Source organism: Apodemus sylvaticus, chromosome 5 (genome assembly GCF_947179515.1).
Source record: "Apodemus sylvaticus chromosome 5, mApoSyl1.1, whole genome shotgun sequence".
NCBI classification, from domain to species: Eukaryota; Metazoa; Chordata; class Mammalia; order Rodentia; family Muridae; genus Apodemus; species Apodemus sylvaticus.
In genome coordinates, this window is record NC_067476.1 from 68516164 (window position 1) to 68538579 (window position 22416).

The 22416-nt window shown below is 36.9% G+C and overlaps 1 protein-coding gene across 1 annotated transcript; it reads left to right on the top strand.

Moving 5' to 3' along the window:
- Positions 1-6117: 6117 nt before the first annotated feature.
- Positions 6118-7062, top strand: LOC127685562 (olfactory receptor 10AG1-like). The gene has a single exon (XM_052182868.1). It carries the CDS (start codon positions 6118-6120, stop codon positions 7060-7062), a length of 945 nt encoding a protein of 314 aa, XP_052038828.1.
- Positions 7063-22416: the final 15354 nt, after the last annotated feature.

Genomic DNA, 22416 nt, shown 5'->3' on the forward strand with positions numbered 1-22416 from the left:
GATCATGTTCTCCAGCTCCATCCATTTGTCTAAGAATTTCATGAATTCATTGTTTCTGATGGCTGAATAGTACTCCATTGTGTATATATACCACATTTATTTTTATCCATTCCTCCGTTGAGGGACATCTGGATTCTTTCAGGCTTCTGGCTATTATAAATAGGGCTGCTATGAACATACTGGAGCATGCATCCTCATTACATGCTGGACAATCCTCTGGGTATATGCCCAGCAGTGGTATAGCAAGATCCTCAGGACGTATCATGCCCCGTTTTCTGAGGAACCACCAGACTGATTTCCAGAGTGGTTGTACCAGCTTGCAAAGTCATCCTTTTTCTCCACTTCCTCACCAACACCTGCTGTCTCCTGAGTTTTTAACCTTAGCCATTCTGACTGGTGTGAGGGGAAATCTCAAGGTTGTTTTGACTTGCATTTCCCTAATGACTAATGATGTTGGACACTTCTTAAGGTACTTCTCAGCCATCTGAAGTTCTTCAGGTGAAAATTCTTTGTTTAGCTCTGTAACCCATTTTTAATAGGGTTATTTCGTTTTCTGGGGTCTAATTTCTTAAGTTCTTTGTATATATTGGACATTAGCCCTCTGTAGGATGTAGAGTTGGTGAAGATCTTTTCACAATTTCTTGTTTGATGTTTTGTCCTTTTGATGGTGTCCTTTGCTTTACAGAAACTTTGTAATTTTATGAGGTCCCATTTGTCAATTCTTGATCTTAGAGCATCAGCTGTTGGTGTTCTGTTCAGGAACTTTTTCGTGTGCCCATGTCCTTAAGGGTCTTCCCCAGTTTCTTTTTTATTAGTTTCAGTGTGTCTGGCTTTATGTAGAGGTCCTTGATCAACTTGGAGTTGAGCTTAGTACAAGGAGATAAGAATGGATCAATTTCCATTCTTCTGCATGCTGACCTCCAATTGAACCAGCACCATTTGTTGAAAAGGTTATCTTTTTTCCACTAGATGTTTTCAGCTCCTTGGTTGAAGACATAGTGACCATAGGTATGTGGGTTCATTTCTGGGTCTTCAATTCTATTCCATCGATCCACCTGCTTGTCACTGTACCAATACCATGCATTTTTAGCAATATTGCACTACAGTATTGCTTGAGGTCTAGGATACTGATTCCCCCAGAAGTTCTTTTATTGTTGAGAGTAGTTTTAGCTATCCTGGGTTTTTTCTTATTCCAGATGAATTTGAGAATTGCTCTTTGTAACTCTATGAAGAACTGAGTTGGCATTTTGATGGGGATTGCATTGAATCTGTATATTGCTTTTGGCAAGATGGCCATTTTAACTATATTCACCCTGCCAATCCACGAGCATGGAAGATTTTTCTATTTTCTGAGGTCTTCTTCAATTTCCTTCTTCAGAGACCTAAAGTTCTTGTCATACAGATCTTTCACTTGCTTGGTTAGAGTCACTACAAGATACTTTATGTTATTTGGGGCTATTGTGAAGGGTGTCATTTCCCTAATTTCTTTCTCAGCCTGCTTATCCTTTGAGTATAGGAAGGCTACTTATTTGCTTGAGTTGATTTTATAACCAGCCACTTTGCTGAAGTTGTTTATCAGCTGTAGGAGTTCTCTGGTGGAGTTTCTTGGGTCACTTAAGTATACTATCATATCATCTGCAAATAGTGATAGTTTGACTTCTTCCTTTTCAATTTGTACCCCTTTGACCTTATGTTGTCTAATTGCTCTACTGGTACCTCGAGTACTATATTGAAAAGATATGGAGAGAGGGGGAAGCCTTTTCTAGTCCCTGATTTTAGTGGGATTGCTTCACGTTTCTCTCCATTTAGTTTGATGTTGGCTACTGGTTTGCTGTATATTGATTTTACTATATTTAGGTATGGGTCTTGAATTCCTGTTCTTTCCAAGACTTTTAGCATGAAAGAATGCTGAATGTTGTCAAATGCTTTTTCAGCATCTAATGAAATGACCATGTGTTTTTTTTTTTCTTTGAGTTTTTATGTAGTGGATTGCATTGATGGATTTCCGTATATTGAACCATCGCTGCATCTCTGGGTTGAAACCTACTTGATCAGGGTGAATGATAATTGATTTCTTTATGCACTGTGCACTTTGCATCCTGGTCCCTTCATACCTTCCTCCAATTCTTACCCTTGCAAATCCATCTCCCAGTTACCCCTCTCCTTCTCAAATAATTTGAAGTCCCCTTTACGTATCAGCCTGTTCTGGGACATCAAGTTACAGCAGGACTAAGGTCATCCTCTCTTTCTGGGGCCCAACTGGGAAGTCCAGGTAGGGGAATGGGATCCAGTGCCAGACAAAAGAGGCAAAGACAGCCTTCATAATACTTGTTATGAAATTTATAAGGGAAGCAAGCTGCATATCTGTGGCAAATATTTAGTGGCCGAGATATAGCCACTATAGGATCTTTGGTTGATATTTCAGTCTCTGTGGGCCCACATGGGCCCATCTTATTTGACTCTGTAGGTATTCTTCTGGTGTCCTTGTCCTCTGTCTCTGGCTTGCTGTTTCTGGCTTGCTCAATCCTATTCCCTACTCTTCCTCAAGACTCCAAAAAATTCACCCCGTGTTTGGTTGTATATCTCTGCATCTGTTCCCTTTGCTGCTGGATAAAGACTCTTAGGAGTCAGTTATGTCAGGCTCCTATCTGTAAGCATAGCAGAGCATCACTAATCTTATCAGGGGTTGGCTCATTCCCATAGGGTGGCTCTCAAGTCGGGCCATCATTGGTTGTCCATTTTCTCAGTCTCTGTTCCATCTTTATTCCTGCATCTTGTAGATTGGAAAAATTTTATATCAAAGGTTTATGGGAAGGTTGATTTTCCCCTCCCTCCAGTGGAAGTCCTTCATGGCTACCAGAAGAGCCATTTCAGTTTCCATATTTCCAACTGCTAGGAGACTCAGCTATGGTAATCTCCATAGTTTCCCATGAGAACCCCAACCCCTGTCCATTTTTCATCTAGTCCCAGAGACATACTGTCAAAATGACTAAGATAAGAACTTAAAGACCAGCTCATGATGGTGAGAATGTAGAGCAAAGTGAACGTTCCTCCATTACTTATGGCAGTGCAAACTTGTGCAACCAGTGTGTAAATCTATTTCGTAGTTTCTTAAGGCAAACAGACAAGAAGGGTGGGAAGCACATGCAGTTTAGTTTCATGTCTAACTCTGACCTTCTGGGAACCAACATTGAGAACTGAGATGCTATTAAATTTAAAAATAATTGAATTTTGTGAGTTTTAAAGAAAAATGCAGGTTTTCTAGTATGGACAGACAATTGGACTTCAGCTCTAGTGTCTCTCTACTGGCAGTAGTCATCAGTCTCAAACATTCAGAAGCAGTACTTTGACTTCATGAATGATGGCATTTGGCTCTTTTCAGCAGAGCTTCCAAGTTGAATAAAAATAGTGTCTGCCAAAACCTAAAACATAACATCTGTGTGTATCACTAGACCTTTGTAATTTATTTCTCTTGCATTTTAAAATTTTATGCTGATTAACCTTAATTGTGATTTTTTGTCAATAAATAACTTTTCAAAAGAAAAAAGAATTGGGAATAGATACATCTGAAGACCCAGCTATACTACTCCAAGGCATATATCCCCAAATGATCAAACATACAAGTCACTTGCTTATCTATGTTCATAGCAGCTATATTTTTAATACCCAGAAAGTGGAATCCACATAAATGCCCCTACCAAAAATTGCATAAAATCATGTGCTACTTTTACACAATAGTGTTATTCAGCTATTAAAATAAATGACATCATGAAAATCCAAGCAAATGAAAGAAAGGAGGAAAAAAAATCATTCCTCAAGATGTCCATGTCAAGATTCAGGTCAGAAACTTGTGTCTCCCAGCCTCAAGATCTGTATCACAGGTGAACCTTCCAATTCTGAATTATAGTTCATTCCAGATACAGACAAGTTGACAACCAGGAATAGCCATTATAATATGCTAAGGCTGAGTGAAATCCATGGAATGTCTCCCCTTTTCTGAATAGAAAGGGAGGATTAAATGAGAATGATAAGTGAAACAGACTAGGAGAAAAGAAGGAAGAAGAAACCATGAACAGAATATAAATTAATTAATTGATTGATTAATTAAATGCAACTAAAGATATGCATGTGTGAACAAATAAGAAAATAAATACTAAGAAATTGATAGGTAGTTTTACAATGTATATTGACAACTTTGCTATTTAAATATAAAATATATTAAAATATTGGTTGACAGAATTTTACATAAAACCATGTGTTTTTTTTTTTAAAGCCAACCAACATCACGTGTGCATTTACACACAATGGCAATGGAAGTATGAAAGAGGATAAGATCATCAGTATATATTTTGTATATGTTAGCATAATTTATCTTCTTAATCTTGGATAATTTTAGTGATATTTTGGTCCAGATATTCAGCTATACAGAGAAAAGTGTCAAACACAATCCTACCGGAATATAGGTCACCCCTCCCCACACAGAAATTAACACACACACACACACACACACATACACACACACACAAACACACAGGCATTTTGTTGAAAATTTCTGATACTTCACTCAATGTAGATTTTTCTTAATAATAACAAAGTGAAAATAAAAATCACAATGTGCTAAAGGAGTAGTTTATTTCAGTTTCATTTTGTTTTTCTCATTTGATTTATATAACCTTTTGCTTAACTTCTTGAGTGGAAGGACAAAATTTTTCCTGAATTAGAGTGTAGCGTAGAGAAGGAATATATCCCCAGGGTAGAGATCATTTCCTACTTAAACAGCACTTGTGTTTGACAGTACACTAAATGTTGGAAAGTGTTTTTCCTGTTACAGATAAAAGAATAATTTAAGCCTTAAAACCCAAACTTACCTAAACTGTCTTTTACAAATTAATACAGGTAAGAGTATGATTTAACTAAATATGAGCTCAAATTAAATTTGACTTATATCATACATATCTAGAACTTGTCTTTTCAAATATTCATTGAAAGGGAATTGAACAATTGAAAAGAATCTTGTATGTAGTGTTTTTCATCTCAAATATTGTTTTATTTTTTCATTGTCACATGTTATAGTACAGGTCAAAGAAGAACAAGATGAGAACTATATTTTGTATACAAAGCCAATATATTAAAGAAAATATCCATATGTGCAGTATCTTTTGTATTAACTTGTATCAACAAGTTTAGATATTTTATTCATTTAAAGGTGTTATTTTCTTTTATCAAGCCTTCATTTCAGCTATTCACATATTTATTTGCTTAATAGGAATAAGTTGGAGTTCATAGCCATAAAAATATACATTTTAAGATAGTCAAGAAAGAGCATCATTAAAATATATCTGTAATCTACTGTAGGCAGAGGTATAACTAGTGGTTAAAAATTAAATCTGGTAAGTTAATATGAAAATATTATAGAATTATTAGCATATTTCTATATGCTTTAATTATTTCTGCCAAAATAAAAACTTTTCTGGATACATGTAATCATATAAGACTTTCAGTCTCTTTCTTATCATTTTATAAATTTAATCAGAGAAGTATAAGCCCTATGTACACATCAAAGTTTAATGCATTACTTAAAATAAGAGTAACTGTAGGAAAGGAAAGCATTCATTTAAAGAAGATGACAGATAAAAGAGAGTAAAATACAAGAATAAAAATAAATGCCAGTATTTTAAAAAATGCTAGTGTAGTGGCTTTCTTAATTTGAGAATTTTGTTTTCTAAAGATTTTCAACAGACAAAAACAATAGCAATAAATGCAAACATCCTAGGTTCACATAAGTAGAAACATGCAATTTGAAAAATAGATTAATTATTAAAATATTGATAAGCAGAGAGTGGCTATATAGCTTAAAAGGAGAAAATTATTTTACCAGGGTCAACTATCAAACCCTCCAAGATACACAACATTTAGTACATTAGAAAATATATAGGACAATTTTTTATGCTTTTCAGAAACAAATTTTTAAAGAAAATTTGGTGCATATACAAGGCATAAAATTTTTCCTCTAGGGTAATGGAAATGTTGAAAGAGTTTCACCATTATTTTATCTATGATAAAATGTATCCAAGGACAAGAAAATTTTTGTCACTTTTTTTTGAATGGTCCCTACAGATGAAATTCACAGAAATCAGGGCAGAGGACAATGTTTCCACAGTGACAGAGTTTCTCCTCCTGGGATTTTCAGACCTTCCCAACTTACAAGGGATTCTGTTTGGTATGTTCTCCATAATTTACTTACTCATCTTGATTGGGAATAGTTTCATAATTGTGATAACTAGAGTTGATCCTGCACTACAAAAGCCCATGTATTTTTTCCTGGCAAATTTTTCTTCTCTCGAAATCTGTTATGTATCAGTCACTCTTCCTAGGATTCTGTTCAACATTGCTGCTCAAAAAAGAAAGATTTCTATCCTCAGCTGTGCCACACAGATGTGTTTCTTCCTTATGCTGGGAGCCACTGAATGCTTCCTGCTGGCTGTGATGTCCTATGACCGCTATGTGGCCATCTGCAACCCTCTGCACTATCCTCTGGTCATGAACCCAACAAAGTGCACTCAGTTGGCAGTGGGATCCTGGCTTGGAGGCATCCCGGTCCAGATAGGACAAACCTGTCAGATATTCTCTCTACATTTTTGCAATTCTAACCAAATCAACCACTTCTTCTGTGACATACCACCCATTCTCAAGCTGGCCTGTGGAGACACTTCTATCAATGAGCTGTCTGTCTATTTAGTGGCCTTCCTGTTTGCTGCAGTCCCTTTTATGTTGATTCTTGCATCTTACAGCAAAATCATTGCTACCATTCTCAAGTTGCCAACAGCCACAGGACGGGCAAAAGCATTCTCAACATGTTCTTCCCATTTGCTTGTGGTGTTTCTGTTTTTTGGATCTGCTACTATTACCTACTTGAGGCCAAAGTCCACCCATTCTCCAGGAACTGACAAACTGTTCTCTCTATTTTACACCATTGTGACTCCCATGTTAAATCCAATGATATACAGCCTTAGAAACAAGGAGGTGATTGCTGCACTGAGAAAACTGTTAGGTGTAAAGTAGTGCTTGGAGCTCTGGAATGCTTCTTACACAGGTTCTGAAGATATGCATCATCTTTTATTCATATCCTAGAAGTATAATCAGTATATGCTTCTACCATGCCTCTGCTACTTTGAATAATAGCCTGGAATATATTCTCTTTTGAAACAATCTATACATACCAATCTGCCTGCATTCAATAAAATGTAATAAAAGAACAGTATACTTTGATATGAATAAAATACAATTTGGTTACAGTTTTTATAGGAATATATACCTAATTTTTAAAACTTATAACATAAAAGGACAGATAGATATATTAACAATTTAACGAATAAATATTTCAATATTTGCTGTTATTCTTTCTTTCAGCATTATTCAAATCTAACAGTAGTATTTTAATATCAATGTTTGTTGAGTGAATTACTAAGTGAGTTAATAAGACAGTTAACATTAGTATATTTTTATCAAAATTATAGCAACTGCTGTACATCAAAACATAAATATGATAGAAATATTTCAACCTATTATTAATCTATATATCATTTAGCCATAATATCAACTTTGATAAATCTGCTTTGGTGTTCCCAATGGCCTTTTTTCAGTGCACAAGTTTCTTGATCATACAGTTATTGCATTTAACTTCTATCATTTGCACCCAGAATTGTGACATTCATTTCAAAAGACATGTTTTCAATCAAGTTCACACTACAGAATCATATAAACAAGTATATAATAAAATAAAGTTGTAATGGGCAGATGATAAGATGCTTCAGTGGGTAAGAAAGATTTTGATTCAATTAAAATTGAATTTTGATTCATTTAAAAATCCATCACCTATGTTAAAATATGGCAAGACTATTCACCTTACTATAGCCCAAGTACTGCAGGATTCAAAGGAGGATCATTGATGGAACTTCTTTGTGGCCAGCTGAGTTTCAGATAAGTGAATAATATTATCAGACACACACAAGCATATGCACCATTCCCCCCCCCACATGTAAATGCATATATGTACACACAAAGATTGTGAAGATGGATACAGAAGGAAAACTGATATGCTCGTTTGGCCTCTGTTAGAGCACAGGTATGTATTTCTGTATGCACACATTGTACTCCTCTCATATGCATGCACACATGTACACATTAACATACAGATATACATACATGTTCATACATACCCACACACACATACACACATTCCCAAAAATAAAGTTTTAGGTTATGATTATTATGAGACTACATTTCTACATATCCTGAGGCACCTGTAGCCATATGTTGGACCTTTTTCAATCCATATATTAATGTAAACACAATAGAATCTGAGTATTAAATATCTAATTTTATCTGAAATATACTGTCATATAGGATATCAGTAAACAATTTATAATAGCTTAAAACAGAGCAAATGAAACTCATTGAATTTATTCAGTCTGCCTCTATTGAACATTTTATAAACCCATTCAAGTTCCCTAAAGGTCATCAACCCATTTTTATGGAATATGTGAATAAAAACTCTTACTTGTCAAATGGACTAGTTTTACTTGTACATAAATAATAATCCAAGAATTGTAATTAATTTTCTTAATAATTAAACTATAAATATAGAAGTGCATGACACTAGCAACAGGCAGTTACAGATAAGGAAGGAAACTGAGGCATTAGGATGTAAGTTACAATTTTTGATAGGGAAAACTGAGTAAGCAATATGGTAAGAGGATGAATGGTAATGGTACTGAACTTTTTTCCTTTCTTTTTCATTTTCCTTTCTTTTTATTTTTATTATTTTTTGAAAAGACTGAGGTTACTCTTTGCTCTTAAAATGCAGAACTCTTATAATATCACTGAGGATATAAATTGATCATGCATGATAGTTTCCAGAGAGCAGTGCTGCTCTGCTCACATATATAGTTTAACTCAAAGATACATGTACTTTCAACGGGATTCTCACTGAGACTAGAAGTAACTGTAAAATATTGTCCAACAACTTTAGCATTAAAGCTACAAAACTGTGAAAGTCCACCTTAAAGAAATGTAGTACTCAACACTGCAATATTAAGAAAACAAGAATCTAACAATATTGTGTGAAATTCATGAGTATATATTTCTAGGACTTTAGTATGGCTTATAGATGCATGAAAAGGCTCAATAAGTCATTAAACAAAAACATGACATTAGATTGTGGTGTAAATTTTTCCCTCTTTCAATGACTACCACCAAAAAAGTTAAAAGACAGAGCTTGGGAGAGTTTTGTTGTGAAGAGACATTCTATCAGTTAAAAACATATACAGCTCTTCTAGACACCAGAGTTCAAGTTCCACTACCCATGTAAGGTTTCTCGCCATTGCCTATAATTAGATGCAGGCCAATCTTGTTGCTTCTGGCCTCTTTTTGCACTAACACTCAAGTGTGCATAAATTCATGCAAACATGCAGGAATAAACATATAATAATTTAAGAAGAGACCAGAGTTATTGGCAAGAACACTCAGCAGATAAGTACATTTGTTGTGCAAACTTTGTGATCTGAGTTCTTTGAATACATAGAAATGTAGAAGTAGAGGTTCAAGTCCATAAAAGTGTTCTCTGACTGTCATATGAATGACACAAATATCATTCAAACATTAGTAATGATGTAAATTTAAAAATGAGTGAAGATGAAAGCTAATGGATGGGAATAGGGGATAAATGAATTTTTGAGAATATGTGAAATATAAATCAGAGTAAGTATTATATGAAAATGTGAGTTGCTCAATTTATGAAAATAAGAATATTATGTTTTAACAGTTGTACCACTAATTATGTGACCTACAGGAATCAAGCCAGTATTCTTGTGAGATGCATGAACAGTGGTATTCATGTTGGCATAATTCATAACAAACAGAATATTTTATGAAGCTAAGTGTCCTTTATCAACTAAGTGGATAGAGAAAAACAGTTCAGGTAGAGTTAAAAGAAAAGAATCTTGCATATGTGGCAAATGTTGGGGACTTTGAATTAGGAGACAAAATCCAGATACAGATTATGAAAACAACATGATTACACTGAATAGCATGATCCACAAACAAGAAACAGAGAGTGGAATGATGGAATGTTGGGTACAGGGACTGGGAGTGGTGGTGGAGTTAAAAGGCTGGCAAAAAACACTGAAGTAGAAGGGTTTTAGATTCCCTCAGGGCTAATTACAGAAACTAAATATACATTTTCTTAAGTGTTAGTGTTTAAGTTGATATTTTCATATAAACAGAAAAACTCATATGTTTTTCCCATTTGATGTAAATAGTAAAATTAATGTCAGGCCAAGCTTATAAACCATAAGCCCAGGTAAGGAAAGTACATAATCTCACAACCTCAAATGAGAGGACTCACAGGAGAAACCAGTCAAGACAATATCTCTATATTGTTGACTTTCATTGCTTATCAATATTGCCTTCATTCTTTGGAATCTAGAGTCTTTTGAACCTCCAGTCTTTCAGGCTGCTTTTTGCTTTATTAAGTAAGCATTGTATATACAATAAAACTTTAGATATTAAATTTGCTTGATGTTACACAATTTTATAATGCAATCAGCAAATGTAATAGTATATAAGCAATTTTAGAATAAAGTATATTTATCTCTCACTATAAGAATGTTCTGCAAAAATAAAAATAAAACATTTTTGCAACATGCTACGACTAATTTATAACATTGGACAAATGTCAGTGAAACAAATGTAAACAGTCATTTTGTTTTCAGATACCATCTGAACAGTAAAAGGTAGGGTTTCCTAAATTGTCAAAGAAGAAAGCACCACTTATACTGTGACTGGAAAGAAACAGCACTTGAAAATGTCTTCTATGCCAACCTTATCACTTTCCCATAGTTCACTGGTCTGCTTATGTGTTCTGTATCCATCATCAGTTCACAAACAATGCCGAGATGATTTTTGTATGATGTGCATGTGCACATGTTTGGGTGTGTGCCTTAGATAGTGCTTCCCAATGGTACATGCTGTCATCTACCTTGCTGTGGAGATGGGACATCTTACTGGCCAGGAATTCACCAAGTGCTTTCATATTACAGGTTACACAGACCCAGATAAGCACATGTCTCTGTCTTCCTAACCACTGGGTTTGTAACTGTGTGTCATGGCCCCTGGCTTTTTTTTTTTTACATGAAATTTACCCATGTAGCATTTATGCTTGTGTGCCAAACTCTTCATATACTGACCTGTCTTTCAAGCCAAATTCTGTATGAATTTTAGACCTTTACAATTAATTTTTCTTTCCTCATATTTATTCTGTTCATGCTCTCCATGATCTCTCTGTGAATTTCTTACTGATTTGGTATCCTTCACCAACTTTCTTTCTTTCTTTCTTTCTTTCTTTCTTTCTTTCTTTCTTTCTTTCTTTCTTTCTTTCTTTCTTTCTTTCTTTCTTTCTTTCTTTCTTTCTTTCTTTCTTTCCTTCTTTCTTTCTTTCTTTCTTTCTTTCTTTCTTTCTTTCTTTCTTTCTTTCTTTCTTTCTTTCTTTCTTTCTTTTTCTTTTTTTTACTTTCTATATTCTTTGTTTACATTCCAAATGCTTTCCCCTTATACAGTTCTCCCCTCCCCATAAGTCCCATAAACCCTCTCCCCTCTTCCCATTCCCCAATCACACCACTCCCATTTCTCTGTTCTGGTACTCCACTAAAATGCTTGAACAAGACTTTCCAGGACCAGGGACCTCTCCTTCCTTCTTCTTGGCAATCATTTGATATGTTAATTGTTTCTTGAGTATTCAGAGCTTCTGGACTAATTAATATACACTTATCAATGACTGCATTCCATTTGTATTCTTTTGGGATTGGGTTACCTCACTTAGGATGGTATTTTCCAGTTCCAACCATTTGCCTAAAAATTACATGAATTCATTGTTTTTAATTGCTGAGTAGTATTCTACTATATAAATATACCACATTTTCTGTATCCATTCCTCCATTGAGGGACATCTGGGTTCTTTCCAGCTTCTGGCTGTTATAAATAAAGCTGCTATGAACATAGTGGAGCATGTGTTCTTATTGAATGCTGGGGAATCCACTGGGTATATGCAGAATGGTATAGCAGGGTCCTCCATAAGTGTCATGCCCAGTTTTCTGAGGAACTGCCAGATTGATTTCCAGAGTGGTTGTACCAGCTTGCAATCCCACCAGCAGTGGAGTGTTCCTCTTTCTCCACATCCTCACCAACACCTCCTGTCTCCTGAGTTTTTAATCTTAGCCATTCTGACTGGTGTGAGGTGAAATCTCAGGGTTTTGATTTGCATTTCCCTAATGACTAATGATGTTGAACATTTCTTAAGGTACTTCTCAGCCATTCGAAATTCTTCAGGTGAAAATTCTTTGTTTAGCTCTGTACCCCATTTTTTAATAGGGTCATTTGGCTCTCTGGAGTCTACCTTCTTGAATTCTTTATATATATTCAATATTAGCCCTCTGTCGATGTAAGGTTGGTGAAGATCTTTTCCCAATTTTTTGCTTGCTGTTTTGTCCTTTTGTTGGTATCCTTTGCCTTACAGAAACTTTGTAATTTTATGAGGTCCCATTTGTCAGTTCTTAATCTTAGAGCATAAGCTACTGGTGTTCTGTTCAGGAACTTTTCCCTTGTGCCCATGTCCTCAAGGGTCTTCCCCAGTTCCTTTTCTATTATTTTCAGTGTGTCTGGTTTTATGTGGAGATCCTTGATGCACTTACCAACCAACAAGGAGATAAGAATGGATCAATTTCCACTCTTCTGCATGCTGACCTCCAGTTGAACAAGCACCATTTGTTGAAAAGGCTATTCTTTTCTCACTGGATGGTTTTTGCTCCTTTGTCAAAGAGAAAGTGACCATAGGTATGTGGGTTCATTTCTGGGTTTTCAATTCTATTCCATTGATCCACCTGTCTGTCCCTGTGCCAATACCATGCAGTTTTTAACACTATTGCTCTGTAGTACTGCTTGAGGTCCTGGATACTGATTCCCCCAGAAGTTCTTTTACTGTTGAGAATAGTTTTAGCTATCCTGGGTTTTTTGTTATTACAGATGAATTGAAGAGTTGCTCTATCTAAGGCTATAAAGGACTGAGTTGGGGTTTTGATGGGGAATGCATTGAATCTGTAAATTGTTTTTGGCAAGATGACCATTTTTATTATATTATTCCTTACAATTCATGAGCATGGAAGATTTTTCCATTTTCTGAGGTCTTCTTCAATTTCCTTCTTCAGAGACTTGAAGTTCTTGTCATACAGATCTGTAACTTGTTTGGTTAGAGTGACAACAAGATACTTTATATTGTTTGTGGCTCTTGTGAAAGGTGTCATTTCTCTAACTTCATTCTCAGCCTGCTTATTATTTGAGTATTGGTAGCCTACTGATTTGTTTGAGTTGACTTTATAACCAGCAACTTTGCTGAACTTGTTCATCTGCTATAGGATTTCTCTGGTGGAGTTTTTTTGGTCACTTAAGTATATTATCATATCATCTGCGAATGGTGATAGTTTGACCTCTTCCTTTCCAATTTGTATCCCTTTGACTCTCTTTATGTTGTCTAATTGCTCTAGCTACAGCAGCCTTGCCTAGTCCCTGATTTTAGTGGAATTGCTTCAAGCTTCTGTCATTTAGTTTGATTATGACTATTGGTTTGCTTTTTACTATGTTTAGGTATGGGCCTTGAATTCCTGTTCTTTCCAAGACTTTTAGTATGAAAGGAAGCAGAATATTTTCAATAGCCTTTTCAGCATCTAATGAAATGACCATGTGTTTTTTTTTTCTTTGAGTTTGTTTATGTAGAGGGTTGCATTGGTGGATTTCCATATATTGAAATGGAATGGGATGAAGCCTACTTGATCATGGTGAATGATTGTTTTGATGTGTTCTTGGATTCAGTTGGTAAGAATTGTATTGAGTATGTTTGCATCCATATTCATTAGGGATATTGGTATGAAGTACTCTTTCTTTGTTAGATCTTTGTGTGGTTTTGGTATCAGCATAATTGTGGCTTCATAGAACGAGTTAGGTAGTATTACTTTTGTTTCTATTTTATGGAATAGTTTGAAGAGTATTTTTGTTAGGTCTTCTATGAAGATATGTTAGAATTCTGCACTAAAACTATCTTGTCCTGTGCTTTTTTTGGTTGAAAGATTTTCAGTGACCACTTCTATTTCTTTAGGGGTTATGGGACTGTTTAGATGGTCTATTTGATCCTGATTTAATTTTGGTATTTGGTATCTCTCTAGGAAATTGTCCATTTCCTCCAGATTCTCCAGTTGTGTTGAATATAGGTTTTTTGTAGTAGGATCTGATGATTTTTTTTTAATTTCCTCAGTTTCTGTTGTTATATCTCCTTTTTCATTTCTAATTTTGTTAATTTGGATACTGTTTCTGTGCCCTCTGATTAGTCTGGCTAAAGGTTTATCTCTCTTGTTGATTTTCTCAAAGAACCAGGTCCTGCTTTTGTTGATTCTTTGTATGGCTCTCTTTGTTTCCACTTGATTGATTTCAGCCCTCAGTTTGATGATTTTCTTTCTTCTACTCCACTTGGGTGAATTACCTTCTTTTTGTTCCAGGGATTTAAGGTGTGCAGTTAAGCTGCTAGTGTATGGTCTCTCCATTTTCTTTTTGGAGGTACTCAGGGCTATGAGTTTTCCTCTTAGCACTGCATTTATTGTGTCCCATAGATTTGTGTATGTTGTGCCTTCATTTCCATTATATTCTAGAAAGTCTTTGGCTTCTTTCTTTATTTCTTCCTTGACCAAGGTATCATTGAATAGAGTATTGTTCAGCTTCCCTGTGTATGTGGGCTTTCTGTTATTTTTGTTGCTATTGAAGACCACTCTTACTCCATAGTGATCTGATAGGAGGCATCGGATTAGTTCGATCTTCTTATATCTGTTAAGGTCTGTCATGTGACTAATTATTCTTTTGCTTTAGGATTATATATATATATATATATATATATATATATATATATATATATATGTTAAATCCAATTGGTCCAAAGTTTCAATTAGTTTCACTGTGTCCCTGTTTAGTTTCTGTTTTCCTGATCAGTCCATTAAGGAGAGTTGAAGTCACCCACAATTATTGTGTTAGGTGCAAAGTGTGCGTTGAGCTTTAGTAAAGTTTCTTTTATGAATGAGGGTGCCCTTGAATTTGGATCATAGATGTTCAGAATAGAGTTATTCTTGGTGGATTTTTCTTTGACCAGTAAGAAATGTCCTTCTGTGTCCCTTTTAATGACTTTAGGTTGAAAGTCAATTTTATCTGATATTAGAATGGCTACTCTGGCTTGTTTCCTGAGACCATTTGCTTTTAAAATTGTTTTCCAGCCTTTTACTCTGAGGTAATGTTTGTCTTTGACACTGAGGTGTGTTTCCTGTATGCAGCAAAATGTAGTGTCCTATTTAGTTATCCAGTCTGTTAATCTATGTCTTTTTATTGGGGAATTAAGTCCATTGATGTTAAGAGATATTAAGTGTCACATCCAACCTCGCCGGCAAGGAAAGACGCAACACCGAAGAGTTTTTTCTAGCAGTTTATTTCGGGAAACTTGAACAAAGCTTATTTTCTTCTTTTGGCGGCCCCGAGCCCTCTCCCTGCCTGACCTTATATAGCCTACTCAGCCCTGTCTGCCATAGAGAGATAGCCCGCCACTTCCTCATAGGTGAACTAAGTGAATTCTTCATTAGCATGTAAGTGTGATAACGGATATAGCACACTGCACATGTACTCAAGTAATTTACTGCCAGGGAGCTGCATCTGGCCAGCGCCATCTTGTAATGGAGATGAACAAAAGGTGGCTTACTACAATTAAGGAATGGTGATTATTACTTCCTGTTATTTTTGATGTTATTTTTATATTTGAATGGTTATCTTCTTTTGTGTTTGCTGAAAGAAGGTTACTGTCTTGCTTTTTCCAGGGTGTAGTTTCCCTTCTTATATTGGCATTTTTCACCTATTATCCTTTGTAGAGCTGGATTTGTGGAAAGATATTGTCTAAATTTGGTTTTGTCATGGAATACCTTGCTTTCTCCATCTATGGTGACGTAGAGTTTTGCTGGGTATAGTAGCCTTGGCTGGCATTTGTGCTCTCCTATAGTCTGCATGAATCTGCCTAGGATCTTCTAGCTTTCATGGTCTCTGGTGAGATTTCTGGTATAATTGGGATAGGTCTTCCTTTATATATTACTTGGCCTTTTTATCTTACTGCCCTTAATATTCTTTCTTTGTTTAGTACATTGAGGGTTCTGATTATTATGTGACAGGTGGTATTTCTGTTCTGGTCCAGTTTGTTTGGAGTTCTGTAGGCTTCTTGTTTGTTCATGGGCATATCTCTCTTTAGTTTAGGGAAGTTTTCTTCCAGAATTTTGTTGAAGATATTTGCTGGCCCTTAAAGTTGTAAATCTCTCTCATCTATACCTATAATCCTTAAATTTGGTCTTCTCATTGTGTCCTGTATTTCCAGGATGTTTTGGTTTACAAGCTTTTTGCATTTTGCATTTTCTTTGACTTTGTCAATGCTTTCTATGGTATTTTCAACATCTGAGATTCTTTCTTCTAACTCTTGTATTCTGTTGTTGATATTTGCATCTATGACCCCTGATTTCTTCCCAAGGTTTTCTTTCTTCAAAGTTTTCTCCCTTTGGGATTTCTTAGTTGTTTCTACTTCTCGTTTTAAATCCTGGATGGCTTTATTCACTTCCTTCACTTGTTTGTTTGTGTTTTCCTGTAAATCTTTAAGATATTTTTGTGTTTCCTCTTTCATGACTTCTGACTGTTAACCCAATTTCTCCTATATTTAAGTGATTTTTGCATTTCCTCTTTATTGGTTTCTATCTGTTGACCTATATTTTCCTGAATTTCTTTAAATGATTTTTCTTGTGTTTCCCTTGTAAGGTCTTCTAACTTTTGATCCATTTTCTCCTGTATTTCTTTAAGAGATTTATTTATGTCCTTCTTGTGTTCCTCTAATAGCGTCATGGCCAGTGATTTTAAATCCAACTCTTATTTTTCTGGTGCGTTGGGAGTATCCAGGACATGCTGTTGTTGGAGAATTGGGTTCGGATGCTGCCGCATTGTAGTTATTTCTGTTCGTAACATTCCTATGTTTGCCTTTTGCCATCTGGTTATCTCTGGTGTTAGTTGGTCCTGTTGTCACTGTATGGTGCTTGAACCTCCTGGAAGCCTGTAAGTCTATTTATTCTCCTCTGGATGACTGGGTTTCCCCTAGCACAGATTGTTGATGGGCTGCCCTCTTCTTGGGTGCTGTTGGAGACCTGGTGTGCCTTACCCCAAGCTATGTTATACTTGGGTTGTCTTTGTGAACCTGGAGCTGCCTATCCTGTCCTACTGGGAGCAAAGATGGCAGCAGGGAGTCCCTCCAAGAGCTGATTACTCTGCAGGTCAAACGACCCCTGACAGGCAGGCACACAGACAAACTGCAGAGCTGCCCGGGTCTTGGGTACAGGCAGAAGCCTGTTTGTCTGTGTCCCAAGTGATGTTATATTCAGGATATCTCTGTATCTGGAGCTGCTTGTCCTGTCCATCTGGGACTGAAGATGGCAGCCAAGCAATGATCCCAATCTGGAGGCTCAGAGATACATGTCTCTGATCTGGATCTTGGCATGGAGACCTTGAAGCATAGGGGCTATGAATTCCAGAAGATTAAAACCTGATTTTTTTGTAAACAAAAATCCTTTCTTTTAATACAGATACTTTTGGACTTCATGTCAAATTGACAAGTATCTTATATGTCAGATACCACTCCTAGGTATATATCCAAAACATACTTGAATATATAGCAAGAACACATGCTCCACTATGTTCATAGCAGCCTTATTTACAATAGCCAGAAGCTGGATAGAACTCAAATGTCTTTCAACAGAGGAATGGATACGAAAATATGGTACACTTAGACGATGGAGTACTATCCAGCTATTAAAAACAATGAATTCATGAAATTCTTAGACCAATGGATGGAACTAGAAAATATCATCCTGAGTGAGGTAACCCAATCACAAAAGAACACACATGATATACACTCACTGATTAGTGTATATTAGCCCAAAAGCTTGTTATACCCATGATACAATTCACAGATCATGAAGCTCAAGAAGAAGGAAGACCAACCTGTGGGTGTTTTGCTCCTTCTTATAAGGGGTGACAAAATACTCATGGGAGCAAATATGAAGATAATGTTTGAAGCAGAGATTGAAAGATGGGCCATCCAGAGACTGCCTCACTGGCAGATCTGTCCCATCCATACACAGTCACCAAAGCCCAACACCATTGTGGATGCCAACAAGTGCTTACTTATAGAACCTGATATAACTGTCTCCTGTGAGACTCTGCTAGAGCCTAACATACACAGTGGCAGATGCTTGCAGTCAACCATTGATTTGACTATGGGATCCCCAGTGGAGGAGTCAGAGAAAGTACTGAAGGAGCTGAAGGGGTTTGAATCCCATAGGAAGAACAACATCAGTCAACCAGAGCTCCCAAGGCTTAAACCACTGACCAAGAAGTACACATGGAGGAACCCATGACTTCAGCTGTACATATAACAGAGAATGGCCTTGTCAAGCATCAATGGGAGAGGAGGCCCTTCTTCCTGTGAAGGCTCCATGCCCCAGTGTAGGCGAATGCATGGGTAGGAAGGCAGGAGTGGGTGATTGTGTGGGGCACAGCCTCATAGAAGCAGCAGGAGGGGGATAGGATAGTGGTTTTCTGGGGGGGATTTAGGAAAGTGGATAACTTTTTAAATGTAAATAAATAAAATATCCAATAAAAATACATTATTCTCAAAGTGGTCTCTTACATTGTTAGTCTGTTATGAATGACTAAATTTTACAATTCCAAATTACTATTTTTTTCAGTGATGGGAGTTAAATTTGGGGCTTACACATAGTAGGCAATTGTTCTATCTGAGAGCCTTAGCCCAGTCCCTAAGTCTTTTTTTGAATTTCTCTGTCTGTCTGTCTGTCTGTCTATCTATCTATCTTTCTATCTATCATCTATCTATCTATCTATCTATCTATCTATCTATCTATCTATCTATATATCTATCTATCTAGTGATTTCTTTATTCACTTTTTATTTCAATCACTGGCCCCTCTGCCAAATCTGCCCCTCACACTGTCCCTTCTTTCCCTGACTTCTCTTCTCCTTTCCTATGAGACAGTAGAGATATACCCTGTGTATCCTATAATCCTGGCATATAAAACCTTCTGCTGGGGTAGGCACATATTCTCCTACTGAAGCCAGACAAGGCAGCCCGGTTAGGGAACTGGGGGATCCACTGACAGGAATAACTTTAGGGAAAGCCCCTGCTCTAATTTTTAGTGGACCCACAAGAAGACACTACTGCACATCTGTTACATATATGCATCATATTAGGTGCAGCTTGTGTATGCACTTCGCTTGGTGGTTGAGTCTCTTAGATCCTCTAAGGATCCAGGTTAGTTGACTCTATTGGTTTTCCTGTAGAGATCTTATGCCTTCCAGGCAACTCAATCCTCTTCTCAAATTTTCCTGATCTCCCTGAGATCTGTCTCAATTTTTAGTTCTACATTTCTTTCAGTCAGCTGCTAAGTGGAGCTTCTCAGAAGACAGTTATGCTAGGCTCCCATTTCCAAGTAAAACAGAGTGTCATTTCGAGTGTCAGGAATTGTGGCTTGCTCTTGGGAAGCGTCTCAAGTTGAGGCAATTACTGGATGGCCATTCTCTCAGGCTGTGATCCATTTTGTAACTGCATTTCTTATAAATAGGACAAATTTCACATTGAAAGTTTTCTGGGTGGGTTAGTGTTCTTATCCCTCCACTGGGGGAACTACATAGCTACAGGAGGTGACCACTTCAGATTCCATATTGCCACTTCTAGGAGTGTCAGTTAGAATCACCCTCATAGACATCTGGGAGGTCTATACCTGGTCTCTGTCACATTCTAGAGATACATACTAAACCCTACCATCCCTAAGAACTGTAGATTCCTGTTCAGTCTCTTTGCCATCTGACTACCTCTCCTGTCTATCCTCACATTTGTTTCTGAACCCCCCCTCCACATTCACATTCATATCTCCTCTCCCACCTAGTTCCCTTACTCCATATGTCTCATAACTATTTTATTCCCTTTTTTCAGTGAGATTCAAACATCTTCCCTTGGGCGTTTCTTTTCATTTAGCTTCTTCAAGTCTGTGGAGTGTATCATGGGTATCCAGTACTTTTTGACTAATATCCACTTAGAAGTGTGCACATATCATGCATGGTGTTTTGAGTCTTGGTTTCCTCACTCAGGATGATATTTTATAGTTTCATCTGTTTGCCTGCACAATTCATGACATCATTATTTTTAACAGCTGAATAATAGTCCATGGTGTAAATAAACTACATTTTCTATATCCATTCTTCAGCTGAGGGGGCATCAGGGTTGTTTCCAGCTTCTGGCTATTATAAGTAAAGCTGTTATGAGCATAGATGAGAAAATATCACCTTTGTGGGATATTGGAACTTCTTTTGGATATATGACAAAGAATGGAGTGTTATGGCTAGGTCTTTAGGAAGAACTATTATCTATTTTTTCAGAAACTACAAAATTAGTTTCTATACTGATTGTACAAGTTTGTACTGCCACCAGCAATATTGCAATGTTTCCCTTGCTCCACATCCTTTACATCATGGATTGTTCCTTGAGGTTTTGATCTTAGCTATTCTGATAGGTGTAAGGTAGAATGTCAAGTCACTGGATTAGCATTTCTCTGATGACTAAGAGCTTTGAACATTTCTGTAAGTGTTTTGCAAACAGTGGAGATTCCTCTGCTCTTAATTCTCTGTTTAGTTCTGTACCTCAATTTCAAGTTGCTTTATTTGAGTTGCTGGTGTCTACATTTTTGGTTTGTTTATATATTTTGGAGATTAGCTATCTCTCAGATATATCATTGAAAAAAAATCTTTTCTCAATCCATAAGCTGTTTTGAGCTATCAACATTGTCTATGAAACTTTTCAATTTCATAAAGTTCTAGTTTTTTTTTTAATGATTTATTTAAGGTATATGAGTACACTGTAGTTGCCCTTGGACACACCAGAAGAGGGCATCAGATCCCCTTACAGATGGTTGTGGGCCACCATGTGGGTCATGGGAATTGAACTCAGTAACTCTGGAAGAGCAGACACTGTTCTTAACCTCTTAGCCATCTCTCCAGGCCTGAGGTCCTATTTCTTTATTATTGATCTTTGGGCATGAGCCATTGGTATTCTGCTCAGGAAGTTTTCTCCCGTACCAATTAGTTAAGACTATTTCCCACTTCCTGTTCTATTAGATTTAGTGTATCTGGTTTTAAATGGAAATCTTTGATCCATTTGTACTTAAATTTTGTGCAAAGTAATAAATATAAGTTTATTGTCATTCTTATTGATAAAGGCTTCCAGTTAGACCAGCACTATTTTTTAATTAGATATTTTCTTTATTTACATTTCAAACGTTATCCCCTTTCCTGGTTTCCCCTCTGAAAACACACTATCCCATTCTCCCTCTCCCCCTTCTCACCAACCCACCCAATCCTCTTTCCCTGTCCTGGTATTACCCTATTGTGGGGCATTGAGCCTTCTCAGGACTAAGGGCCTCTCCTCCCTTTGATGTCCAACAAGGCCATCCTCTGCTACATATGCAGTTGGAGCCATGGGTCCCTCCATTTGTACTATTTGTTTGGTAGTTTAGTCCCTGGGAGCTCTGGGGGTGCTGGTTTGTTCATAATGTTGTTCCTCCTATGGGCCTGTAAGCTCCTTCAGCTCCTTGGGTCTTTTCTCTAAGTCTTCCATTGGGGACCTTGTACTCAGTCCAATGGTTGGCTGATAGAACTCACCTCTGTATTTGTTGGGTACTTGCATAGCCTCTCAGGAGACAGATGTATCAGGCTCCTGTCAGCAAGTGCTTGTTGGTATCCACAATAGTGTCTGGGTTTGGTGCCTGTATATGGGATGGATACCCAGGTGATCCAGTCTCTAGATGGTCTTTACTTCAGTCTTTCTTCCACAATTTGTCTCTGTATCTCTTCCCATGGTTATTTTGTTCCTCCTTCTAAGAAGGACCAAAGTACCTATACTTTGGTCTTCCTTCTTCTTGAGCTTCATTTGGTCTATGAATTATTCCAAGCTTCTGGGCTAATATGCACTTATCAATGAGTGGTCCAGAGCTATTTGTTGAAATATGTTTGTATAGTTTTGGCTCCTATGTCAAAAATCAAGTATCCGAGAAGAGGTCCGGGAGCTGTGGCGGCAGCAACAGCAGCTGCTGGTCCAGAGGAAGGGCCATCAGCAGTGGAACCAAGCTGACAGGGTCCAGTCAGACCCTGTGCCCACGACCACTGGCCATCGCTGGCCAGCTGGGT

Coding starts and splice junctions, on each gene's coding strand:
- LOC127685562 (XM_052182868.1), top strand. CDS start 6,118: ATGAAATTCACAGAAATCAGGGCAGAGGACAATGTTTCCACAGTGACA.